A 27,242-nucleotide genomic window follows, 5' to 3' on the forward strand; every position below is an offset into this window, starting at 1 on the left:
TGAATTTAAAGAAGAATGGAAAATGTTTATTGCATATATAGAGAAGCATTGTACACCGGTTAATACATTAGCAGGGTTTTAAAATTACATGTAATTTTGTTATGAATGGATAATAAGTAATTTAAACAGGTTTCAAACTGGACAACAGACATGCGCTACATTAAGAAGTAACGGAACCAAGGAAGGGACTAGAGGGAAGCCAATTACTTCTTTTGTAGTGTTGTTGTTTTATTTTTGTGTGTGTTATCTTTGGAAAATCAATAAATCGTTATTTATTTATTTTTAAAAAAGTGAAATCAACCGCCAACAGACATGACTGAAACTTAAGCTCAAATTTCCAATCAGTGCAGATCCCACAACTTCCTGCCGAAATCCTGCTAACTTTTCATACCACTGATCTTGCAGGCTTTTTCTAACACCCCCCCCCCCCTTTGTCGTGCTACAGGGCAGGAATGTCCATCCAGAAAGCAATAATGTGGCAACGCAGGGAAAGCGTCTTAGAACAACTAATGAAGTGGACTGATCTAGGGACAATCCGTAATATTGCACTGATACTGTGTCAATGAGTTGCTGCAGAAGAAAAGCAAACGCAAGCCCGCAACACCAGGCTGGAGGGGTCCTAAAAAAATTGACTGTGTCAAAGGAGCCTGGCTGCTGGATGAGGCCCATGACTCCTGTTCTCACAGTGGCCAACTAGATGCCTCAAATGGGAAACCCACAAGCAAGACGTGGAGGGAATGGCCCTCGTCTTCTAGATTTCTCCCCAACAACCAGTAAAGAGTGTCATGCCTAAAGGCCAACATTAAGACATCCTCATTGCTCACAGGCACTGCCTCTATTGCCTTTTTGCTCCCTCCAGTCTTTTAAGTGGGTATCTATGTCCCAGTCTGTACCTGTATACAGTGGTACCTCTACTTACGGACGCGATCCATTCCAGGGTGCCGTTCACACACCGAAAAGTCCATAAGTAGAGCACCGCTTCTGTGATAGAGCACCCCTGCGCATGCACGAAGTTTGCAAACCGCTCCTGCACATGTGCAAAGCGCGCAGATCGCTCCTGCGCAGATCGGTGAACCCGGAAGTAAACACTTCCGGGTATGCCATGTTCGTAACCAGAAAAAACGCAACGTAAACCTAACACAACTAGAGGTATGACTGTAACTATTTTTTAAAAATCTATTTCTGCAGTTAATGTCTTTGGGATGTTTTGTCATGAGTAGCAATCCAGAAATGAAATAAATGTGCCTAATTCTCTGTTAATGCTCTCTAAGGCACCAGCTGGCAGCAGTGAATTTCTGAAATGACTCAGAATCCAGGTGGGGCTATTGATCTCCCGCTTCTTCTAGGCATCTGGCTGGAAGACAGGCTGGGCCTTTGCTTTGACCCAGCACTGTGCTCCTGAATTTCTAGTCCCCCATAAAAAAAGCTGAGCATAACGTTCAGTCTTGCCAACCTCCTTGATTTTTTCAAGCCTCCTGGGTGCATCTGTTCCCATGGCAGGAGATAAATTAACCGAGGGGGTGCATGTAGCAAACAGCTTTCTGCATTGAACATGTTTCATGACAATAAAAGGTAAAGGTAAAGGTACCCCTGCCCGTACGGGCCAGTCTTGCCAGACTCTAGGGTTGTGCGCCCATCTCACTTAAGAGGCCGGGGGCCAGCGCTGTCCAGAGACACTTCCGGGTCACGTGGCCAGTGTGACGAAGCTGCTCTGGCGAGCCAGCACCAGCGCAGCACACGGAAACGCCGTTTACCTTCCCACTATAAAGCGGTACCTATTTATCTACTTGCACTTAAAGGTACTTTCGAACTGCTAGGTGGGCAGGAGCTGGGACCGAAAGATGGGAGCTCACCCCACCGTGGGGATTCGAACCGCCGACCTTTCGATCAGCAAGTCCTAGGCACTGAGGCTTTTACCCACAGCGCCACCCGCGTCCCTTCATGACAATAGTTCCTTACAAAGTTCCTAAGCTAATGATTGGACAGAAGGGATGGCACAGGCCAAATCTCAGCTGCCTTAAGACTGCCACCAGCCGTTGCCAGATAAAAAGAGAGGGGTGGCAAACCATTGGGGAGAATCGATGGGTGGTGCCTTGGTGCTTAAGGTAAAATTCACTGCTGACCAGGGAAACACATGTTCCTTCTCAGAAGACTGCTGCCTGTGATCAGCTGTTGCTCCAGGTAGATGCTAAGTACTCATAAGTTATTGCAGCAGCAGCATCACCTAAAGGCACTTGTGTTGCCCGGGCAGGAATGAGGAGTGGGCAGCCTCAGGGTCAAGATTTCCTCTGCAGAATCGGCCAGCGGAAGAGAGATGTGGGCATCTTGGCAAGCGATGTCACGGCTGGGGTTTCGAGGTCAGCTTTGGAAAAGGCACCTCTGCCCTGCTGCTGTCGACACCCCCCTCAGACCTCGGGAAGACATTCCAGCAGTGGTGGGCAATCACTGAAAGGAAACAGACCATAGTGAATGTTTTCGTCCAGCAGACCAAGTGCAGCAGTGTAATGGCAGGTGCCAATCTGAACTTTTTGTTTTAATTTCTTTCTTTCATAAAATTTGTGCACGGCTTGATCATGGGGAAAAACCTTGAAGCGGTTTACAAAAAGATAAAGTGAGACAATATGAAAATGCAGCAATATTTTAAAACATACAAAAAGATAAAATACTAAAACAGGTTAAAATTCTGCCCAGTATTTCTAAGCACCTGGGTAGATTTGTCTAGGCACGAATGTTTTTAGCAGGCATGGACAGAAATACTGTTGAAGCCACCTGCTTGATATCCATAGGTGGGGAGTTCGAAACTTTTTCTATGGCTTGTTACTGTAGCTCATGGCATCAGTAGGGAGGGCATAAACTTGGATGTAAAATATATCCTTCAATGAACGAAGGAGCAATCCTGGAAGAAATTGACAAGACCCTCTTTCCTTGGACATTTTTGAACAGAGGCTGGATGGCCAGGGATAGTTTGGTTGTTATTCCTGCACTGAAGGAGGTTGAACTAGATTACTCTGGAGGTCCCTTCCACCTCTACAATTCTGTGGTTCTATGATTTCCTAAGTCTTTATATGTAAAGGTCAGCATGGTAATATAAAGGATGTTTCCTGCATTGATTATGGTAAGATGAAGTTAGACATTGATGCCGAAATCCAGCATCGCCTGAGCTCTGCGAGTGTGGCTTTCTCCCAATTGAAGAGCAGAGTGTTTGAGGACTGGGACATTCGCAGGGAAACCCAAATGCTTGTTTACAAATCTATTTTACTACCAACCTTACTGTATACTTGTGAAACATGGACCACTTACAAAAGCCATCTCCAACTCCTCGAAAGATTCCATCAACGGCATCTCTGAAAATTTTTACACATCACTTGGGAAGACAGGCAAACTAATGCCAGTGTACTGGAAGAAGCAAAGATCACCAGTGTTGAAGCAATGATTCTTCAACATCAACTTCACTGGACTGGTCATGTTGTGCGGATGCCCGATTATCATCTTCCAAAGCAACTACTCTATTCCAAACTTAAAAATGGAAAGCGTAATGCTGGTGGTCAACAAAAGAGCTTTAAAGACTGTCTCAAGGTAAATCTAAAAAAATGTAGTATAAACTCCGACAACTGGGAAACACTTGACTGCGAGCACTCCAGTTGGAGAACAGCCTTTACCAAAGGTGTCATGGACTTTGAAGACACTCGAACTCAGAAAGCAAGGGAGAAAGGTGCTAAGAGGAAGGCACGCTTGGCAAATCCACACCATCAACTCCCGCCCAGGAACCAATGTCACCAATGTGGAAGGACGTGTGGGTCCAGAATTGGCCTCCAAAGTCATTTACGGACTCATTGTTAAAACCGTGTTCATGGAAGACAATCTTACTTGGCTACGAGTGATCGCCAAAGATGGTAAGATAAAGTTAGAACTCGGGAAACAAAGAAAGATAACCTGTTATTCATTTCTCACTAGGAATATATTCTTTAACTAGCAACTAAATAAGGATGCGGGTGGTGCTGTGGGTTAAACCACAGAGCCTAGGACTTCCCGATCAGAAGGTCGGTGGTTCGAATCCCGGCGACGGGGTGAGCTCCCGTTGCTCGGTCCCTGCTCCTGCCAACCTAGCAGTTCGAAAGCACGTCAAAGTACAAGTAGATAAATAGGTATCGCTCCGGCGAGAAGGTAAACAGTGTTTCCGTGCGCTGCTCTGGTTCACCAGAAGCGGCTTAGTCATGCTGGCCACATGACCCAGAAGCTGTACGCCGGCTCCCTTGGCCAATAAAGTGAGATGAGTGCCGCAACCCCAGAGTCGGCCACGACTGGACCTAATGGTCAGGGGTCCCTTTACTTTTTAAATAAGGATAACAATACAAGGAGCAAACAAGAATTTGTAAGAAATGGACAATGAAATGAAGGAATTGTCATGGAATTCTACTCTTATGATCCAAAGCAGAACCCAGCGTATAGTTAGCAGAGTAAAAACTTAAAACACGTTGCAGGATCCCCAAACAATAGACAATAGGCCATTGTATTTCATCCAGCAGAGCTTTACTGCTACATAAGGCAAATGAGCATAATGGTCACAAATCCAATACATTCAGGATTGGCACTGTCCATAAGAAATCCAGTTGCAGCAGACTTAACTTAAACTTACAATAACTTATAGTAAGACTCAACCTTAACACTGAGCATACAGAACACCAGAAGAAAAGAGAGGAGAGAGAAAGCAAAACCCAGGCTCCTTTTGGCCTCTTATAGACAGAATGACCTTGACAGAAGGAGATAACAGAATCAGTTTAAGCCAGCTGTACTCAGCTGCTCTGAAGGAATAACCCAAACACCACGAACCGTCTGCTTGTTTCTTTTACACAGAGAAGCTTCCAGAACCCTCTTGAATTAATTAGAGTAGGAAAGATGTCTACACACCAGATAAATACTTTCTGTACTAAGAAATGCATACTGACAGGAATGTCTGTAGGTGTTACGGCCAAATCCTCAACCCCCTCCCCTCTCCATAACCAAACATGAGCTCAAATTCTGTGTCCAGGGCGGCTGTCTATCAGCTCAATCTGGTATGCAGGCTGAGACCCTATCTGCCCACGGACTGTCGCACCAGAGTGGTGCATGCTCTAGTTATCTCCCACTTGGACTACTGCAATGCGCTCTCCGTGGGGCTACCTTTGAAGGTGACCCGGAAACTGCAATTAATCCAGAATGCGCCAGCTAGACTGGTGACTGGGAGCGGCTGCCGAGACCACCTAACACCAGTCCTGAGAGATCTGCATTGGCTCCCAGTACATTTCCAAGCACAATTCAAAGTGTTGGTGCTGACCTTGAAAGCCCTAATCGGCCTCGGCCCTGTATACCTGAAGGAGCATCTCCACCCCCATCATTCAGCCCGGACACTGAGGTCCAGCGCCAAGGGCCTTCTGGTGGTTCCCTTACTGCAAGAAGTGAAGATACAGGGAACCAGGCAGAGGGCCTTCTTGGTAGTGGCGCCTGCCCTGTGGAACACCCTCCCAGCAGATGTCAAGGCAAAAAACAACTCTTTTACTTTTAAAAGGCAACTAAAGACGGCCCTGTTTAGGGAAGTTTTTACTATTTAATGCTGTATTGTTTTTAACACTCGATTGGGAGCTGCCCAGAGTGGCTGGGGAAACTCAGCCAGATGGGCGGGTAATAAATGATGATGATGATGATGATGATGATGATGAATGATTCTATGACCTTGGAAGGTGGTGGGCTCTTCTTCCTTATGGGAGGCTTTTAAGGAGAGGCTGGATGGCCATCTTTCACAGATTCTTTCGCTGGGATTCCCGCAATGCAGGGGGTTGGGCTAGATGTCCCTTGGGGTTCCCCTTCCAGCTCTAGAATTCTATGTCGTTCCCATCATTCTGTAGCCATCAACGGACCCTCAATGGACAAAGGGAGTGGGAGAAATCAGCAGGCTTGAAGGAACCTCAAGCTTTGAAGGAATTGGGGTGGGGGAGAAAATGCAATGCTGAATGTCCAGGGAAGGAGGGGGACCCAAAAACTGACGAAGGACTGGAGTAGCCTCGGAGAGGGCACAGCTGCCTATCTGGAACCCTGCAGAGAAGACCTGTGCCACGCACCACTTAGAGGATGCCACTCGCCTCCTCTAACTCCTGTCACCCCAGGAGTCATGGGACCTCTTGAAATGTGCAGGCTGCAGCTTTCCTTTCCACAGAGCCTGCGGTGGGGTCTTTGGCCTACTCACCATCATGTCGTCTTCGGTGTCCTCGGAGCTGCTGATCAGGATGCTAGCGACCTCTGCAAGCAGATGGAGGACAAACAATGTGTCACCCACACTTCAGAGTGCACAAACCGTGGAACTCCCTCCTAGCCAGCGGGGCTCAGCTCTGCCCCCCCCCCCCCCACTTGCTGGAGACAGCAGGAGCCAAGAGAGCTGCTCTTGTGCTCGAGGGTCCTGCTTGCTCCCTTCCCACAAGGAAAAAGGCACACCAAGAACTCAGGCCAAATGTACCGTATTTTCGCCCTATAGGATACACCGGCCCATAGGACACACCTAGCTTTTGGGGGGGGGAATAAAGGGGGGGAATTATTCCCCCCCCCCCCCAGCCGCGGATATCTGCCCGAAGCACAGGGCGCTCTGCTTCAGCACGCCCCGCGCTCCGTGCAGCAGGCTGCTATCTGCAGCCTAGGGAGCCCTGCAGGAACTCCCGCAGGGCTCCCTAGGCTGCGGATATCTGCCCGGAGCGCGGGGCACTCTGCTTCGGCGCGCCCCGCGCTCCGGGCAAGCAGGCTGCGGATATCTGCCCGAAGCGCGGGGCAGCAGGCTGCTATCCGCAGCCTAGGGAGCCTTGCTCATGGCTTTCTGAAGCCTGGAGAGCGAGAGGGGTCGGACCCCTCTCACTCTCCACGCTTCAGCGAAAGCCTGCATTTGCCCCATAGGACGCACACAGATTTCCCCTTCATTTTTGGAGGGGGGAAAGTGCGTCCTATAGGGCAAAAAATACGGTAAGTTTCAATAGTGGGAGTGGACCCTACTCGCAAATCAATAGTCAATAGTAATAAAAACTAATCCATTCAAAAGTATATATTCTGACAAGGATTACAAACTCAAATAGATATTACAAACTCTAACAGAAATTACAAACTCAAACTCATAAAGATATGTACAACACAATAATTCAGTACAGAATTAGGGATAAGAGTTTATGAGTAGAGATAAGTTCATGTTAGTCCATAGTCAGATTCAACATGAAGGTCTTAGTTTCATTCATTGAGCAGAAGTCAGAAGTCAGTTATGGATCAGAAACCAGGACAGGGCCCTGTTTCAATGTATACACCTTCATCAGCTGCTTTTTAAGGGGTCATGTAAGTTTGAAGACTTTCGGATAAATGTATCCTGTTATTTTCTACATTTCTCGTCGAATCTGACAATGGACTAACATGAACTTGTCTCTACTCATAAACTCTTATCCCTAATTCTGTAACAAATTGTTGTGTTATACATAGCTTTATGAGTTTGAGTTTGTAATCTCTATTTGAGTTTGTAATCCTTGTCAGAATACATACTTTTGAATGGATCAGTTTTTGTTAAAACTGACTATTGATTTGCGAGTAGGGACCACTCCCACTACTGAAACTTACATTGGCCTGAGTTCTTGGTGTGCTTTTTTCTTGGTATATTTAATAACAATAACTCCCTTCTCACAAGGGGCATCTGGTGAGCAGACGAGGCAGGGCAAGATGGGACGTTACCTGATTCACAGATCTCATGCACAGAATTCTCCAAGAGCTCCACCGAGTTGACCGCCCCACACTGCTCCCTCTCTGGGGTCGACTCGCGGGGGGAAGGGGACCAGGAACTCAGCCCAACATCCTGGACATGCATCTCGGAGTTCTGCCCGTCGTCATGGTAGTGGACATGCATCTTGGAGCTCTGCCCGTCCTCATGGTAGTGGTCTTCCAGCTTCATCACCTTGGGAGAAGCCTGAATGGACTTTTCCGTCTGTCCCATCAGCCGTTTCACTGGGCAGCTGATCGAGGAGACCTAAAAAGCAAGAGTAACACAAATTTAAAAACGAGACCAGCTATTTTTATTCCCAATAAATCAATAATAAATTATTATCAATAGTAAATCCATTGGAGAACCTCAGAAAATCTGCATTTGTGCAACATAAGAAGTTGTGTGCTTGGGCGACTGCGGAAAAAAAGGCAGACGAGCTGTGTGTTTCTAAAACACTTCTTATGACGCCTGGTGGGATTTTATTTCTTGAGCTTCAGATTTAAGATACTTGACTTAAAGATACCCTTCATACCCTCGTCCACAGAGAAATATGGATGCCTCAATTGGTATTGGTGGGTAACCATTGTCTTTTATTATATGTTTGCTTGTTTTGTATATGACAAGAAGTAACACGCAGGTGGCGCTGTGGTCTAAACCAGAAAGCCTAGGGCTTGCTGATCAGAATGTCGGCAGTTCGAATCCCTGCGACAGGGTGAGCTCCCGTTGCTCGGTCCCTGCTCCTGCCCGCCTAGCAGTTTGAAAGCACGTCAAGTGCAAGTAGATAAATAGGTACCACTCCAGTGCTGCTCTGGTTCACCAGAAGCGGCTTAGTCATGCTGGCCACATGACCCGGAAGCTGTCTGCTGTCTCCCTTGGCCTATAGAGCGAGATGAGCGCCGCAACCCCAGAGTCGTCCGCGACTGGACCTAATGGTCAGGGGTACCTTTACCTTTACCTGATACCACACTTTTGGGCTGTTAGTAATGGCAACGAGGGGAATCATTCTTAATAATAATAGTAATTCACAACTCAGGGATCCTTTAGCTGTGATTCCTGCATTGCAGAGGGGTGGGCTAAATGTCTCTTGGGGGTCTCCTTCCAGCTCTACAACTTTATGAATCTTCCCTTGGCTGAAAGTACAGCGCCCATCAGCTCAGAAGGAGCTGGGACAGCCTATCAGCAAAGAGAGAGAAGAATCAAAAGAACAGAAGACACAAAACTGTTATGAGCAGCAGAGAACTTACAAATCCATGAGGTGTCTTTCTGAGACTGAGGGTGTACGTGGGCGCCTGGGTCCTTGGCTGGCTTTTCTCATTATGAAGACCTTTCTGTACGCAAAAGTGACAAAGGCAGAATTTTTAAAGCGCTGTAACACTTAGGGGGCGACTGACAGTGAACCTTGGAGACCAAGGAAACAGGCTGATCCTGTGCTTCAAAAAACCTAACAAGCACATCGTTCTCCCGGACAAACTGTGACCTCACATACCAACTAACCTTACATTCTTCTGTTTAATTTTCAAAAGATGTGTCCTTAAAGTGTTCATACCAGAACAAAGGAAATTTGCAGCAATATGAAACTGCTAAATTACAATACATCAAGAGGTTCAGTCCTATTGCTTGTGCACTGAACTCAGGGAATGATTTTATTTATTTTTTATCCCACCACATGTTACCAGTGCCAGGATATCTGTGTTCTCAACAGCAACTGTTTCATGAACGGCTACCGCTAATTTCCACTGTCTTGGTACTTTCTACATTTTGTTCCCCTCTCAGCTCCCTGTTTCTCTGTGTCCACTTCCACGTTTCATATCACAGCTTACCGAACAGACCACTGGGGCAGCTGGCCGAGAAACAGAAGGCAGGCAGCCGACAGCATCTGCAAGAAAGGAAAGAGGGCAGAGTCATAGAATCATAGAGTTGGAAGAGACCAGAAGGGCCATCGAGTCCAACCCCCTGCCAAGCAGGAAACACCATCAGAGCACTCCTGACATATGGTTGTCAAGCCCCTGCTTAAAGACCTCCAAAGAAGGAGACTCCACCACACTCCTTGGCAGCAAATTCCACTGTCGAACAGCTCTTACTGTCAGGAAGTTCTTCCTAATGTTTAGGTGAAATCTTCTTTTTTGTAGTTTGGAACCATTGCTCCACGTCCGCTTCTCTGGAGCAGCAGAAAACAACCTTTCTCCCTCCTCTATGTGACATCCTTTTATATATTTGAACATGGCTATCATATCACCCCTTAACCTCCTCTTCTCCAGGCTAAACATGCCCAGCTCCCTTAGCCGTTCCTCATAAGGCATCATTTCCAGGCCTTTGACCAGAGTGTTCCAATGTGTTTGGATGAGGCCCCTGCCCAAGAGGTTTCTGGAGGGCTCATTGCATTTCATTTCCCCCATATTATACCACCTTTTTCTCCAGGGAGGTCATGACTCTCCCCCGCTCCTCATTTAATCCCAACAACTCTGTGAGGTAGGATAGCCTGAGAGCGAGGGACTGGCCCCAGGTCACATGCAGTGAGCTTCATGGCTGAGTGGGGATTCCAACCCTAGTCTCTCCCAGGTCCTAGTCTCTCTCTTAGCTCAGTCAGGAATGAACTCAGCTGTTCAGCACCAGCAGCAGAGCTCATAAAAGTGTGTGGTCTAAAATTGAGCACCAAAAACTCCTCTCCTGCGGACTCCACCCACATCAGCTTCTCACGATGGGCTTTATTAAAGCAAAAAGGCTAATTGGACAGCGTCTGAAGGACTTAAGAGCAACAGAACAATCTGGCCATTATAAAGAAACTCTGTCCTTGGTATGCCTTGTTTTTCCCTTCTCAGTTTGATTCCCTGGCACCATATTTGTATAAATTAACTATCCCAAAATACAGAGGTGCCTTCGCACTGGCCAGATGGAATGTGATGCCCTCTGCCGTACTTGAGCGCAGATACCAAAAGATTCCAACTGAGAAACGACTCTGCCCCTGTGGAGATGGCAATCTGGAAACAGTGGCTTATGTTCTCCTGTCCTGTCCCCTTTATAAAGATCTGAGGAATGAGATCATCACCACACTTCTTCCTTACCATCCCAGGCCGCCCATCTGAGGCCACATTGTTCTTTCTTTTATCAGATCAAAATGATCAGACAACAGCAAACCTGTAATCTTCCAGCAGCGGCTGAAGTCCAGCTCTCACCATCCTTGACCGCTAGCCCTAAGGACCATAGGACAGCCTGCTGAATCAGGCCAGTGGCCCACCTAGTCCAGCATCCTGGTTGCACAGCAGCCAGTAGGACGTCTCCAGGAAGGCTGCAAGCAGGATTCAAGTACAAGAGCCCTCTCCTGCCCCCTTGTGCCTCTGCAGCTACTGGCATGCAGAGGAATGGCGCCTCTGATGGTGGGGGCACAAAAGAGTCCCTATAGCTAGCAGCCATCGATAGCTTTATCCCCTTCTGGTACATTCAGTGCTAGTCCTATTCATAGTAGACCCATTGACGTTAATGGACAAGACAAACCAAGGTTCATGCTTTTGAATTATGGTGCTGGAGGATACTCTTGAGAGTCCTATGGACTGCAAGAAGATCAAACCTATCCATTCTGAAGGAAATCAGCCCTGAGTGCTCACTGGACGGACAGATCCTGAAGCTGAGGCTCCAATACTTTGGCCACCTCATAAGAAGAGAAGACTCCCTGGAAAAGACCCTGATGTTGGGACAGAGGACGAGATGGTTGGACAGTGTTCTCGAAGCTACCAGCATGAGTTTGAACAAACTGCGGGAGGCAGTGGAAGACAGGAGTGCCTGGCGTGCTCTGGTCCATGGGGTCAAGGTTCAATGGCCAAAGGTGCCCTGCAATACACATTCATTCTCACAACCAGTGGAACAGGGCAACAGAGAATTACGGCAATTGAAGCCCAAACCTTTTTCCTGCCAAAGAAGCCAGCAGGGCCCCCTGGCAAGGGAGGGGCGAAGAGAGCAGGATTGCAGGAAGTGCCTCACCTTCGCAGCCTCTCACCCTGTTAAACAGGGCCTGGAGTTCGCCTCTGACCTCCGAGATGTTATCCGCCTGGACCCGGAAACCCACGGCCAGCACCTTCTCCCTGCGGAGATCGTCTAGGGACTCCTTGACAAAGGGGGCCATGTCCAACACCTCCTGGTCCGAAGCAAAGAGGTTCATCTTCTCCACCAGCCGCTCGCCGGACTCCAACCTGCCGTGGTTAGAATCATTCAATAATCATTTATTATTTCTACCCTGCCCACCTGGCTGGGTTTCTCACTGAATCCTTACCACTTTACGGAACTGTCTTGGTTGCTCGGATCAATTTGTTGCTGTGCATTGCTTCAGTTAAATGCTATCGTGTTTTAACATTCGTATCGATGGCACTGTTTTGCTGTTTCTTAAATTATTATTACTTATTTTATAACATTTATAAACCTCTTGATTGGGAAACAAAAAATAGAAAACACCCCCCAAAGCGGTTTACAGAGAAAACAATAAAATAAAAACTTTTAAATGCTTTAAAACACACAAAAAGTTAAAGGGATTAAGTACAAATAAGTATTATAGTATTAATGCAAAATAAGGTTAAAATATGTTAAGATAATTATATGACAGAAAATAGAGAAAGATGGAAAGGAATTGCCGAAACAATTAATAGAAGTGGAATACAAAAAGGGAGGTGAGAGGAGGTCGTTGAAACAAGGGAATGAAAGATAGGGTATTGAAATGGTATGATGTGTGTTTTAAATTGTTTTTGCTCAGTCTTGTTTAGTTTATTGTGTTAATGTTGTGTTGTGTATTGTTTATATAATGTATTGTATTGTTTTTTCTTTCTTTTATATTTTCTTTTTTCTTTCCTTTTTTCTTTTTTGTAAGGTTTAAAAGCAATAAATATTATTTAAAAAAAAAAATAAAACACACAAAAAGTTAAAATACTAAAACAGATTAAAAATACCTCAACTTTTTAAAGCATCTAGGTAGGCTGGTCTAAACAAGAATGTTTTCAGCAGGCCCCGAAAGGAATACAGTGAAGACGCCTGCTTGTCTCACTAGGCAGGGAGTTCCAAAGTGTACATGACGTCACACTAAATGACCGAGTCCTTACAAAGGCGGAATGGATATTATGGGGCATCTGTAACAGGGCTCATTCCGTCAATTGGCACGGTGGAGTGGACGTACGTCAGGTAAGCAGATTTTGTGGGCCAACTGGTCTCAAGTTGTTAAGGGCTTTATATACTGTATCATATGTGGTGGGATTGTAGCAAAATTAAAAAAATTGGGAAATGATATCTGATGAGTTGAAGAAAATGTTCCATTTAAAATATGTGAAAAAGCCTGAAGCTTTCTTGTTAGGGATTGTGGGAAAAGACCTGACAAATAAACTAAAAAACATTTTCATGTATGTGACAACGGCGGCAAGGGTCTTAATAGCACAAGGATGGAAGAATGAGGAAATCCCGACTAAAGAGCTGTGGCAAGAAAAACTGATGGACTGTGCGGAATTGGCAAAATTGACACACAAACATGTGTGACAAGGATAACTGTGACGTTAAAGATGAATGGGAACCTTTTACGAAGTATTTGAAAAAACAACAAAATGAACTGGACTCCTTGGCAGGTTTTGAATAAACGTTCACAAACTCTTCATCAGTAATATATACATAGATAAATTAAGGATCTTTACAATTTTACAACATGCAGATAAAATTGTGTGTCGAGAAACCAGACAGAGTCACTGAGAGAAATTTCTTTTTCTCTTTTGGGGGGGAGGGGAGGGGGGAATGGGGGGCAATAATGTGGATTATGTAATTCTGTTAAAATTGTTATGTTGGAATTCTTAATAAAAACATAAAATAAAAAGGGCTTTATATACTGAGAGTATCACCTTGAACTTGGCCTAGTAGAAAATTGGCAGCTCCAAAGACCTGGGGATAGGCATTTTTGCACATATGCAGAACCCTTGGACCCCAAACCCCAGGTAAGAGGCAAACGGGCTGCACAAACATTAAACCAAATAAAAACGAAGCCAACCTCTTGACGATGCGCTCGGCACACTGCAGCTTCCTCTGCACGTCCTCACGCTCCTGGTGGAGCTGGCTGTCCACCTTCGCCAGGAGCTCCTCCCCCTTATTCTGGATCCACTGGACCATCTCCTCCACCTTCTCCTGGATCTCCTCTCGGGTCTCCTTGCGCACCTTCTCCAGCTGCTGCAGGCGATCGTGGACGGTGCTGTACGTCTTCTCGTAGCTCCTCCTCTTCTCGGCAAGCTCCGCCTTTATCCTGCCCAGCTCCTCCTTCCTGCCTTCGATTTCCGTGCGGATGTCGCAGTACAGCTTGGCGTTGTAGTGCTCGCCGTCGAGCAGAGCGCAGGAGCAGCACAGGGGCTTGCGGCAGCCGCGGCAGTAGATGCTGTCGACGTAAATACAATGTTCAAGGAATGAATGAATGAATGGCCGCGGCAAGAAAAAGAGGCTGGACTACAGTGGATGGGCCATTGGCTTGATCCAGGAGGCTTTCCTTAGGGTCTTAAACAGGAAGATAGTGTGGCACAGCGGTTAGAGTGCTGGCCTAGGACTTAGGAGACCCAAGTTTAAATCCCCACTCAGCTATGAAGCCCCCTGGGCGGTCTTGGTCCTGTCAATATCTCTCAGGCTCACCTCCCTCACTGAGCAGAATTCCCTGGAGAACAGGTATAAGTGTAATAATAAATAGATAGATAGATAGATAGATGATAGATAGATAGATAGATAGATAGATAGATACCGTATTTTTCGCCCTATAGGACGCACCGTCCCATAAGGCGCACCTAGTTTTTTGGGGGGGAAATAAAGGGAAAAAATTATTTTCCCCCCCCCCGGCACAGGGCTGGGGCGGGGGAGGCCCGAGCTTCCCCCGCCCCAGCCCCCAAAGAGGCAGCTCTCTGCAAGCCGTGGGAGCCCAGCGCTGGCTCCCGCTGCTTGCGGAGAGGTCCGGAAGCCTAGACGCGCTGAGCTCAGTGTGCGCAGGCTTCTGCATGCAAGCAACTCTCCGCAAGCGGTGGGAGCGCTTCCGCTGCTTGCGGAGAGGTCCGCGAAGCCTGGGCGCGCTGAGCTCAGTGCGCGCAGGCTTCTGCATGCAGGCAACTCTCCGCAAGCAGCGGGAACGCTCCCACCGCTTGCGGAGAGGTCCGCGAAGCCTGGATGCGCTGAGCTCAGCATGCGCAGGCTTCTGCATGCAGGCAACTCTCCGTAAGCAGCGGGAGCGCTCCCGCTGCTTGCGGAGAGGTCTGCGAAGCCTGCAGAGAGAGAGGGGTCGGTGCGCACCGACCCCTCTCGCTCTCCAGGCTTCAGCGAAAGCCTGCATTCGCCCCATAGGACGCACACACATTTCCCCTTCATTTTTGGAGGGGAAAAAGTGTGTCCTATAGGGCGAAAAATACGGTAGATAGATGATAGATAGATAGATGTTAGATAGATAGACAGATAGATAGATAGATGATAAGATAGATGATAGATAGATAGATAGACAGATAGATAAGCAACACCAGGCTTTGTGCTATCAGTTTCTCTATGGAAGGGGAAGGAGGGAGAACACTGGGAAGAAAGGAAAATGAAAACAGAAGGGGAAGGAAGTGGAAAGTTATGGAGGGACAGATCAGCCTATTTCTCCCCAATACAGTGGTACCTCGGGTTACATACACTTCAGGTTACAGACTCTGCTAACCCAAAAATAGTACCTCGGGTTAAGAAATTTGCTTCAGGATGAGAACAGAAATTGTGCTCCGGTGGCACGGCAGCAGCAGGAAGCCCCATTAGCTAAAGTGGTGCTTCAGGTTAAGAACAGTTTCAGGTTAAGAACGGACCTCCGGAACGAATTAAGTACTTAACCCGAGGTATCACTGTATCAGTTTTCCATGTACTTGGACCACAGGTCTATTCCATCCAATTTTTTTCCAGATTTAAAAACAACATGCTTGCAAAAAAATTGCATTTAACTGTAAGCATTAGAGTGCATTTAAATGTAAGTACTAATTAAAACGTAAGTATTAACTGTAAGCACTGCATTTAAACTGTAAACATCAATTTACTGTTGGTAATAACAACAATCATAATATTGTGTTTTCCCCCCACAAGTAGGATTCAAGGCAGCTCACGAAACTTAGAACAAGCATGGACAAAAAACAGAAAGGTAATGTTAAAAAGTGATTCAACTCTTGAAAAATGAAAACCGTATAAAAAACAAAGCAATTAAAATACAGATAATGAAAACAGCACAGCGCTATTAAAAGCCCTTTCCTTAAAAAGCAGTCCATTCCCAAAGGCCTGTTGGAGTAAAAAAGGTATCCAGCTGCCAGCGGAAGGCCCACAATGAAGGCACCAGTCTGGCTACTCCGGGGAAGGTGTTCCAAAGTTGCCTGGGAGAAGCCACCACCGAGAAGGCCCTCTTCCCCTGTCCCCCACCCAGGCCTCGCCTGCTCATCGTGGGGTCCCAGGTGGCTGGCAATGCAAAATGAAGTTGCACGCGTGCCGTATGAGTGGGGCACAGCCCAGATGACTGCCTGTATTCCCTCTCCCCCTTCACAGGCAGTGGCCTGGTAAAGGTAAAGGGACCCCTGACCATTAGGTCCAGTCGTGACCCACTCTGGGGTTGCGGCGCTCATCTCGCTTTATTGGCAGAGTGAGCCGGCGTACAGCTTCCGGGTCATGTGGCCAGCATGACTAAGCCGCTTCTGGCAAACCAGAGCAGCGCACGGAAACACCGTTTACCTTCCCGCTGGAGCGGTACCTATTTATCTACTTGCACTTGACGTGCTTTCGAACTGCTAGGTTGGCAGAACCTGGGACAGAGCAACGGGAGCTCACCCATCATGGGGATTTGAACCACTGACCTTCTGATCGGCAAGCCCTAGGCTCTGTGGTTTAACCCACAGCGCCACCCGCGTCCCTTCAGAGAAGTGTGACTAGCCCAAGGTCACCCAGCAGCTGCATATGGAGGAGCGGGGAATCAAACCCGGCTCACCAGATTATGAGTCCACCGCTCTTAACCACTACACCACACTGGCTCATAGTGGCCTGGTAGCTTCCTGCACCCCCCCCCCCAGTAGCATTACCTTATAACCTGGGTGTGCTCCGAACATAAAAGGTTGCTGGACTTCTTTTCCCCCTCCAGGAAGCTCTGGGCAGTATCCTTCTTCAGATCGGCCAGTTTCTGGGTCTCGTGGCTCTTCTGCTTCAAGTACCACTGGTGAGACTTGTAGCATTTCAGGCAGAGGAACTCGGAGCACTCAGAGCACCAGAAATCGGCCGCATCTTTGCAGTTATCGCACACCAAATCCCTGTCACCGGCGATCTTCCGGTAGGTGCTCAGCTTGGCCTGGAGGCTTGCAAAGAGGACGTTATCTTGGAAGGGGACCCCGCTGGCGCGCGAGAAGGGAAACCGGCAGACGGGACACTGGCCCACGGGCTTGTTCTCGTCCAGGCACTCCAGGCAGACGGTGTGAAGGCAGGCCAGGAGCTTGGGGTTCGGGGCCTCTCTCTGGCACCTCCCGCACAGCAAGAACTCAAATTCCTCCTCCATCTCCTGCAAAAAAAATTCTTTTTTAATGAGGAGAGGATGAAGGAGGAGGAGGAGGAGGAGTAGGAGGAGTTTGGATTTGAGACCCAAAGGAGTCTAACATTCTCCTTTTCCCTTCCTCCCCCACAATAAACACTCTGAGGTGAGTGGGTGTGACTAGCCCAAGGTTACCCAGCAGCTGCATGTGGAGGAGCAGAGATAAGAACCTGGTGCCCCAGATTACAAGACTACTGCTGCAGTGATATTGGGAAACCTTAGCAAGTTAAAACTTTGGCTCATGCAGAAAAAGAACATTATGGGAGAGCCAAAAGCTGTAGAATGCTGGGAATGTGTATCTGGGTTTAATTACAGACTTTCTGTCTTTAAAAGTGTGAACTGGGTTATCTCCTTCATCTGCAGGAAGAGAGCTCCTAATTGATTAGTAGTTTTGACAACGGGTTGTTTCTGACTTAGATTCAGCACGAAAAGGTTATCAGGCTAAATTTACAACTCAAAGAATCTGGTCTGTCTCTGGGAATGAGGGGAGTGGGGCTTAGAGACTTCAAGAAGTGTGACTAGTCCCAGGTCACCCAGCAGAAGAAAGGGTTAGGGTTCAGAATCGCTTCTCTCTCTCTCTCTCTCTCTCTCTCTCACACACACACACACACACACACACACACACACACATATACACAAACCAGGGAATCTGTCAACATGGACTAGTACCCTATCTCGGCTGCACCAACAGGGTGGCTCACAGCCAAGTAAGAGGCGATGTGATGGGAGTTTATAAAACGATGCACAGTGACCGAGAAAGACTTTTCTCCCTCTGTCATCAGACTGGATCTTGTGGACAAAGCTCAATGTTGGAAGATTCTGGGCAGATCAAAGAAAGTCCTTCTTCGGGCAGCGCAGTTAAACTATGGAACTATGGATGGCTTTTAAGAAGACAGAACGCAATGGCAGAGTTGCCAATCGGTGTGCAAAGGCTTGAAGGAACAGAGCTGCCAAATACTGGAGCTTTGATTTTGGAAAAACAAAAGGGAAACCAGGAGTGGAGGCGCAGATGAAAAAGGATAGGCTCTGTGTGCAATCTGAATGGAACCTGGAAAAGTGGGATATCAATACAGCTGCATTTCTAATGAACTAGAAGAGGAGGAGGAGGAGGAAACGAAAGAACTGACAAACAAGCTTGATGGACTGATATAGGAATACAAACCAGGAAGCTGTGGCCCTCCAGATCTTGTCGGCCTCCATTTCCCTTGGGAATGGTGGGCGTGCACAGAGTAGTCCAAGAACACTGGGAGGGCCACAGCCCCCCCCCAGCCCCCGGGAACCTAGGAAGTTGCACTGTACATTACACTCAGGGCCGTCCTGTGGGGCAGACGTCCGGGCAGGGGGGGGCTCAACTGTGGGAAAGGGTTTTTGCATACTACAATTCTGAGTAAGTGAAGTCAGGCACTCTGTCACTTGAAGAGAGGCAGACACGTGTATGACAATTCCTAAGAGCAGGAGAAGAGGCTGCTGGATGAGGCCAGTGGCCCATTTAGTTCAACATCCTGTTCTTTTAGCATCTGAACAGTTGCCTGTGGGAACCTGCAAGCAGGAGATGAGCCACAGCGTTCACTAGGGCGGCACTCTGACCCCCTGGTCATTTTGGCGGCCCTTTTCGGAACCTTTTGGACATGGGTAGGCAAACTAAGGCCCGGGGGCTGGATCTGGCCCAATCGCCTTCTAAGTCCAGCTTGCGGACGGTCTGGGAATCAGCGTGTTTTTACATGAGTCGAATGTGCCCTTTTATTTAAAATGCATCTCTGGTTATTTGTGGGGCACAGGAATTCATTCATTTCTCCTCCCCAAAATATAGTCCGCCCCCCCCCCCCACAAGGTCTGAGGGATGGTGGACTGGCCCCCTGCTGAAAAAGTTTGCTGACCCCTGCTTTTGGAGGATTCCCTGACCTTTGTCCACACTGGCAGAGGCCGATGGGAACTGTAGTCCAACAGCACCTGTGTGCCCAAAGGTCCCTTCCCCCCCTGATCTATAGGTCCCTTTCCCCCCTGATCTATAGGAGGTGTCACCCAGCTGCACATTACGAGGCTGTTGCGTCCAGAAAAAGCAGATAAAGTGTGTGTGCATGGGAGGGGCTGACACAGCGGGCAAGATCCACTCCCCCCCCGCCCCCCATCTCCAGGCACAGAGGCCCCCCCCCCCCCGGTCACACAAGGCTCTTTGGCATTATAGGAGGTTGTTGAGTTACGCAGGCCCCGCAGATTCAGCCAAGCCAAGCCCCCCCCCCCCCATTCTTCGGAGGAGGGAAGGGAATCTAGAGGGTCGGAGAGATCTGGACATCACAGGGGATTGGACTAGATGACCCTCAGGGTCCCTCCCGCCTCTACGATTCAAGGGTTCAAATCCTTCCCCCTCCCCCCGCCATGTAGCTCCCTGGGTGACCTTGGGAGCCAGTCTCTCCTTCTTTCAGTGCAACCGACCTCACACGGTTGTTGTGGGGGTGAAATGGGGGCTGGGGGGGGGACCGTGCACACCCCCTTGCGCTCCCCGGAGAGCCAAGACGTGGCGTATCGACGCAATGCATAAATAAAAGTTAATGCATAAATAAAACAAAGTTAATGCATAAATAAAACAAAGTTAATGCATAAATAAAACACAGCCACGCACGCAATTCAAAGGAACTCAGCTGAAAGGCGCGACCTGCAGCGGTGTCCGGATCGCGGAGCAGCAACCGCCTCTGGGGATGGCGGCGGCTGCGAGGCGTCTGGGTTCACTTTCGCTTTGTCCCGGCGAGGAGGCGGCGGAGGAAGCAGCGCGGGGCTGCCGGGAAAGGAGGGCCCTCCGGGGGGGGAGGAGCAGCGCTGGCCCGGCCCGCCTGCAGCGGCATCCGGCTCCCTTCAGGTGCTTTCTCGGGGCCAAGCTCGAGGCCTCTCCGGTCCCGTGCATGCGTTTACCCGGGAGTAACAAATAGGAAAGGGCCGCGCTGCGTCCGACAGGACTTGCATAGCATCCCAGGGAGCGGCTGTTGCAACGACAAGCCCGTGCAGCGTGCGGGGAGGGGGGGGTGGATTTACTCCCGAGGAAACAGGCGCAGAGTCCGGCGGCCTCGCTACAAGGCTGTGTGTACATGCGATGGCTGTAAAGCATTTTTTTTTTATCGCGAAGGATTCTGGCTACTTAGTTTAAGGGCTGCGTAAACTGCAGCGCCCAGAATTAGAAAGTGGATGCCTCAGGTTTGCTTTAGAAACGCTGCACTGTAGCTTTAGGGTGAACCCCTTTGTTGTTGTTGTTTAGTTGTTTACTCGTGTCCAACTCTTTGTGACCCCATGGACCAGAGCATGTCAGGCACTCCTGTCTTCCACTGCCTCCCGCAGTTTGGTCAAACTCATGTTTGTAGCTTCGAGAACATTGTCCAACCATCTCGTCCTCTGTCGTCCCCTTCTCCTTGCGCCCTCCATCTTTCCGAACATCAGGGTCTTTTCCAGGGAGTCTTCTCTTCTCATGAGGTGGCCAAAGTATTGGAGCCTCAGCTTCAGGATCTGTCCTTCCAGTCAGCACTCAGGGCTGATTTCCTTCAGAACGGATAGGTTTGATCTTCTTGCAGTCCATGGGACTCCTAAGCGTCTCCTCCAGCACCATAATTCAAAAGCATCAATTCTTCCGCGATCAGCCTTCTTTATGGTCCAGCTCTCACTTCCATACATGACTACTGGGAAAACCATAGCTTTAACTATATGGGCCTCTGTTGGCAAGGTGATGTCTCTGCTTTTTAAGATGCTGTCTAGGTTTGTCATCGCTTTTCTCCCAAGAAGGAGGCGTCTTTCAATTTCGTGACTGCTGTCACCATCTGCAGTGATCATGGAGCCCCAGAAAGTAAAATCTCCCACTGCCTCTATTTCTTCCCCTTTTATTTGCCAGGAGGTGATGGGACCAGTGGTCATGATCTTCGTTTTTTTGATGTTGAGCTTCAAACCATATTTTGCGCTCTCCTCTTTCACTCTCATTAAAAGGTTCTTTAATTCCTCCTCACTTTCTGCCATCAAGGTTGTGTCATCTGCATATCTGAGGTTGTTGGTATTTCTTCCAACAATCTTAATTCCAGTTTGGGATTCATCTAGCATATCTGGAACCCAGGCCAGGCTACTGATACACAATGATCTCTGTGCTGTTTTTCCTGCGCTGCAAGGGGTTGGGCTAGATGACCCCCTGAGACCCCTTCCCATCCTACAGCTCTTTGAATCTGCTGCCTTTCATAGCTTGTCGGCAGAAGCTTGCAAGGGGACGCTGAGATTTCAAAAGTTGGCATCGGACTTTAGAAACCCATGTGCTTCCCACAGGCTCTTAATGCAGGGGGAGGGAAACTAAGGCCCCGGGGCCGGATGCGGCCCAATCACCTTCTCAATTGGAATTAGCATGTTTTTACATGAGTAGAATGTGTCTTTTTATTTAAAATGCATCTCTGGGTTATTTGTGGGGCCTGCCTGGTGTTTTTACATGAGTAGAATGTGTCTTTTTATTTAAAATGCATCTCTGGGTTATTTGTGGGGCCTGCCTGGTGTTTTTACATGAGTAGAATGTGTCTTTTTATTTAAAATGCATCTCTGGGTTATTTGTGGGGCCTGCCTGGTGTTTTTACATGAGTAGAATGTGTCTTTTTATTTAAAATGCATCTCTGGGTTATTTGTGGGGCCTGCCTGGTGTTTTTACATGAGTAGAATGTGTCTTTTTATTTAAAATGCATCTCTGGGTTATTTGTGGGACCTGGCTGGTGTTTTTACATGAGTAGAATGTGTCTTTTTATTTAAAATGCATCTCTGGGTTATTTGTGGGGCATAGGAATTTGTTCATTCCCCCCCCCCCAAAAAAAAATATAGTCCGGCCCCCCACAAGGTCTGAGGGACAACGGCTGAAAATGGTTGCTGACCCTTAATGCACCGAAGTTCTCCTGACGGCAGAGGGAGTAAGTCTTGCAGCTCCCTGGAATTAAAAAGCACTCCCACGCCAGCCTCCTTCTTCTGCTTGTTGTTTGTGTCACTTGTCCAGTGTAACTGACCAAACAGGAAGGAGAAGAGACGCACCATCTCCTCTCCTGTGATCAGAGAAAAAGTGTTGAGTGCAAATGTGCTTCTAATGCAAAACGATTTCAACTGAGGTGCAAAATGCATTCATAGTGCCAGTGTGTGATTTCTTGAACACAGTGGAATTGCTGATTGCTCAGGGGCAGAAAATCCGAAAGAGGAGCGGATGAAGATTTGAGATTTCTTGTTGACATGGCTACAACTCAGGCTTTAACGCTCATGTTGGAGCTTTTTCCTGTGGATAAGTGGGCAGTCGTTCCCTCTATTTCTAATGCTCAGGCTGTGGGAGCGCTGATGTTTACAGCAGTACAAAAAGCATTTCTGAAAACATAAAACAGGGCATTTCGTACAAACAAAAGAGGCGTCAAAACAAGGAGGCATGTTCCAAGCAGAAACTGCATGCAGACGTCTTTCTGCTGATGCTTTGTCTTTGCAGAGTTAAAGGAGTGGCGATGCAGCGCTCTTTATAATGTACATAAAGGGGGAAAACAAAGAGAGCTAACCAGAACATGTTCAGCCGGTCAGGATACCAAGCATTGCCATTAGGAGACACTGACCGGTACCAGCAGTCGGGCAACTGGCCAGATGAACCTCAGAAGGCTTTCTTTCCACCTGGGCGCACATGGAACACACGGAAGCTGATGCAGGAGGGAACAGGTAAGTGGCTGGGTTTGAAGATAGGAGAAAAGTCCAACTGGATCAGATCAAAGGTCTGCATCAGCCCTGTCCCAGATAAGCTAATCAGATGCACTGGGGAAGCCTACAGGGAGAGCATGCAAGCGAGAGCCCACCTTTACTCTTTATTATGACAAGTGAAAAGGATCCAGGGGTCTTAGGAGACCACAAGCTTAACATGAGCCAACAGTGTGATGCAGCAACAAAATAAGCGGATGCTATTCTCAGTTGCATCAACAGAAGTAGGGTGTTCGGATCAAGGGAAGTAATAAAGGTAAAGGTACCCCTGCCCGTACGGGCCAGTCTTGACAGACTCTGGGGTTGTGCGCCATCTCACTCAAGAGGCCAGGGGCCAGCGCTGTCCGCAGACACTTCCGGGTCACGTGGCCAGCGTGACATCGCTGCTCTGGCGAGCCAGAGCCGCACACGGAAACGCCGTTTACCTTCCCGCTGGTAAGCGGTCCCTATTTATCTACTTGCACGTTGACGTGCTTTCGAACTGCTAGGTTGGCAGGCGCTGGGACCGAGCAGCGGGAGCGCACCCTGCCGCAGGGATTCGAACCGCCGACCTTTCGATCGGCAAGTCCTAGGCGCTGAGGCTTTAACCCACAGCGCCACCTGCGTCCCAAACAAGGGAAGTAATAGTACTCCTCTATTCCACCTTCGTAAGACCACAGCAGGAATATCGTGTCCAATTCTGGGCACCACAATTTAAGGAGGGTAACTAAGATAATCAAGGGTCAAGAAGCCAAGCCTTATGAGGAATGGTTGAAGGAACAGGGTATATTTAGTTTGAAAAAGAGGAGACTGGGAGAAGATACGATAGCCATCTTCAAATATCTAGAGGGCTGTCACATGGAAGTTAGTTTTATCCCACTTTGGAGGGTAGGACTCGAACCATTGGCTTCAAGTTACAAGAAAAGAATTTCCAACTAAATACCAGTAAGAGCTGGTCAACAGTGGAGTGGTCTCCCTGGGGAGGTTGTGGACTCTTTTTCTTGGTGGTTTTTAAGCAGAGGTTGGCTGGCCATCTGTCATGGATGGTTCAGCTGAGATTTCTGCTTTGCAGGGGGTTGGACTAGATCAGTGTTTCCCAACCTTTGGCCTCTAGCTGTTTTTGGACTACAACTCCCATCATCCCTAGCTAGCAAGACCCAGTGGTCAGGGATGATGGGAATTGTAGTCCATAAACAGCTGGAGACCAAAGGTTGGGAAACACTGGACTAGATGGCCCAGGGGTCCCTTCCAACTCTATGATTATGTGGTGTGGATTGGAGATACTGTACTGTTGTCTGTGCTCTGGTAACTTTTTTAGGTTAAGATTACGGCAACGTGTTTATACGTAGGGCTGCCCCTGAAGACAGTTCAGAAAATCCAGCCAGGGCAGAAGTCGGCAGCCAGCTTGATCACTGCAGCAAGATGGTTTGGCCAAACTGCAGTTGCTGCCAATTAGTTTCTGGGCCCAATGTAAAGTGCTGGTTCTGACCTATAAAGCACGGGTAGGCAAACTAAGGCCGGGGGGGCAGGATCCGGTCCAATCGCCTTCTAAATCTGGCCTGTGGGCGGTCCGGGAATCAGCATGTTTTTACATGAGTAGAATGTGTGCTTTTATTGAAAATGCATCTCTGTTATTTGTGGGGCATAGGAATTCATTCATTTTTTTGCCTTCAAAATATAGTCCAGCCCCCCACAAGGTCTGAGGGACAGTGGACCGTCCCCCTGCTGAAAAAGTTTGCTGACCCCTGCTATAAAGCCTTAAATGGCTCAGGGCCACAAAACCTCAAGGACCACCTCTCCTCATATGAACCTTCCCGGACCCTGAGATCATCCTCTGAGGTCCTTCTTTGTGTGCCTCCTCCACGAGAGGTCCAGAGGGTGTCAACACAAGAACAGAGCCTTTTCTGCAGTGGCTCCCCGTTTGTGGAATTTTCTCCCCAGAGCAGTTTGGCTGGTGCCTTCATTATACACATTTAGGCACCAGGCAAAAACGCTCCTCTTCAACCAGGCCTTTGGCTGGTTAATCTTCTATGGCCTTTTAAATATTTTTGTGCAGGGCTTGTGTTCTGTTTTGTTTTTGTTTAAACTACAGTGGTACCTCGGGTTAAGTACTTAATTCGTTCCGGAGGTCTGTTCTTAACCTGAAACTGTTCTTAACCTGAAGCACCCACTTTAGCTCATGGGACCTCCTGCTGCCACCACGCTGCCGGAGCACGATTTCTGTTCTCACCCTGAAGCAAAGTTCTTAACCCGAGGTACTATTACTGGGTTAATGGAGTCCGTAACCTGAAGCGTCTGTAACCTGAAGCTTATGTAACCCGAGGTACCACTGTATTTATTTGTGCTTTTATCCTGTATCTTGTGAACAGCCCTGAGATCTTTGGATGAAGGGAGGTATATAAATTTAATGCATCCCTACATAATAGGGACGCGGGTGGCGCTGTGGGTAAAACCTCAGTGCCTAGGACTTGCCGATTGTATGGTCGGCGGTTCGAATCCCCGCGGCGGGGTGAGCTCCCGTCTTTCGGTCCCAGCTCCTGCCCACCTAGCATTTCGAAAGCACCCTTAAGTGCAAGTAGATAAATAGGTACCGCTTTATAGCGGGAAGGTAAACGGCGTTTCCGTGTACTGCGCTGGTGCCGGCTTGCCAGAGCAGCTTCGTCACGCTGGCCACGTGACACGGAAGTGTCTTTGGACAGTGCTGGCTCCCAGCCTCTAGAGTGAGATGAGCGCGCAACCCTAGAGTCGGACACGACTGGCCCGTACGGGCAGGGGTACCTTTACCTTTTACATTTGGCTGACCAGATGGAGACCCTGACCTGCCCTTCGGAGGTCCTGCCTTTGGGCACTGGGAAGGGCCACTAGATGGGCCACTGGCCGGGTCCAGGATGCGGCCTTCTTGTGTTCCTCTACCCACACCACACATTGACAGCACATAGCTTCCTGGGAACTGGTGAAATGGTGCTGTGTGAAGGGTAAACTATAGTTCCCAGGATTTTGGGGGGGGGGTGCTCTGTGAATGTGCATTAATTAGTTTGCTTCTCTTTGTTTTCCTCAGATCCCCCTCAAGAGTGTTTGTCATGGGTTTGCCATGGGGTGGTCACCACTTTTGTGTTGCTGGTCACAGTCCTCCTCTTCCCCATCTCGGCCTGGTTTGTTCTGAAGGTAGGAACCAGAGATGGGGAGACCTGACGCTTGTTTGCTTTGGGTGGGTGGGAGGGAGGGAGGTTCCAACCAATCAGTTTCAGCTCCCTTGCAAATCCCTCTTCTCCAAGATTAGCCCTAATGCAGGTCCTGCATAGCACTGACATTGCTAGTGGCCATCGAGAGCCCCCTCCTCCATTTGTCTAAGGCAGAAATGTGGGATGTAAGAATCGGGTGCAGTCAAGCATAACATGGCTAGATTAGACATGAAGGTTGTCTCAGTCCTCCAGCCAGACCAAACTTCCGATGTGTAACTTGAGATGGACGTAGCCTCTCTTGAAGTAGAAAGATCCAGAAGCGCAGGCTGGCGACCATCTTGTCTTCTCTTATCTCTATTGATGCCATCTTAACAACAGCACTACAGTGATGCCTCGGGATGCAAACGGGATCCGTTCCGGAGCCCAGTTCGCATACTGAACAGAATGTAAGATGCATAGCTGTCAACCTTCCCTTTTTTTTTTTTTTTTTTTTGCTGGAAATACCCTTATTCCAGCGCCGTTTCCTGCTGCTATCCCAGATTGTTAGATATCCCGTAGATCCCGTAGATCTGCTGATCCCTTATTAGAGCTGCTGATCTCTTACTAGAGCTGCTGATCCCTTATTTTCAAATCTGAAAGTTGACAACTATGGTAAGACGCGACGGCGCGTGCACAGGTCGCGTTTTGCCGCTTCCACACATGTGCATGACGTCATTTTGAGCACATGCGCAAGCGGCAAAACCCGGAAGTAACGTGCTCCATTACCTCTGGGTCGCTGTGGAGCGCAACCCGAAAGCGCTCAACCTGAAGCACATTCAACCCGAGGTATGACTGTACTGAAATGCACCTTGGCTCCAGGCCGAGAGAAGAGAAGGGGGCCTTTCTCCAATAAGGAGATAGTCACCACATTTAAACTATGTTCTAACCTTTTAAGTCTGCCTTCCAGGAATCTTTGTGTGAATAGATGATTACTTGTGAGTAAACATTTTATACTTTGCAGAAGACTGTGTAGCGTCTTATTTTAGGAGGGATTAAA

The 27,242-nt window shown here is 48.3% G+C and overlaps 2 protein-coding genes across 7 annotated transcripts in view; one reads left to right on the forward strand and one right to left on the reverse strand.

Annotated features, from left to right (window-relative positions):
• PML (PML nuclear body scaffold) lies at positions 1-20,220 on the reverse strand (the record flags this gene model as incomplete). 3 transcript variants are annotated; one of them, XM_083698294.1, is made up of 10 exons in its annotated part: positions 1-1,541; positions 1,918-2,445; positions 6,221-6,273; positions 7,729-8,020; positions 9,001-9,084; positions 9,577-9,632; positions 11,732-11,940; positions 13,764-14,141; positions 16,822-17,291; positions 19,975-20,220. In XM_083698294.1, 9 exons carry the CDS (start codon positions 20,218-20,220, stop codon positions 2,443-2,445), a joined length of 1,791 nt encoding a protein of 596 aa, XP_083554420.1. In that variant the 3' UTR covers positions 1-1,541; positions 1,918-2,442. The 3 variants fall into 3 exon arrangements, with proteins under 3 accessions (XP_083554420.1, XP_083554421.1, XP_083554422.1); XM_083698295.1 differs by having other exon boundaries at positions 19,942-20,058; XM_083698296.1 differs by having other exon boundaries at positions 1-2,445; positions 19,942-20,058.
• Positions 20,058-27,242, forward strand: part of STOML1 (stomatin like 1) — a 17,554-nt gene continuing 10,369 nt past the window's right edge. Inside the window, exons 1-5 of one of the 4 annotated variants that reach the window (XM_083698382.1) lie at positions 20,186-20,320; positions 20,363-20,553; positions 21,393-21,779; positions 22,061-23,009; positions 26,083-26,189. In XM_083698382.1, coding sequence (XP_083554508.1) covers positions 22,862-23,009; positions 26,083-26,189 — 255 coding nt within the window. In that variant the 5' untranslated portion in view covers positions 20,186-20,320; positions 20,363-20,553; positions 21,393-21,779; positions 22,061-22,861. Of the gene's footprint in view, positions 20,339-20,362; positions 20,554-21,212; positions 21,780-22,060; positions 23,010-26,082; positions 26,190-27,242 lie in introns of those variants that run through there. The other 3 variants (XM_083698383.1, XM_083698384.1, XM_083698381.1) reach the window with 3 other exon arrangements.

Source organism: Podarcis gaigeae (assembly GCF_964106915.1).
Source record: "Podarcis gaigeae genome assembly, chromosome: 9".
NCBI lineage: Eukaryota > Metazoa > Chordata > Lepidosauria > Squamata > Lacertidae > Podarcis > Podarcis gaigeae.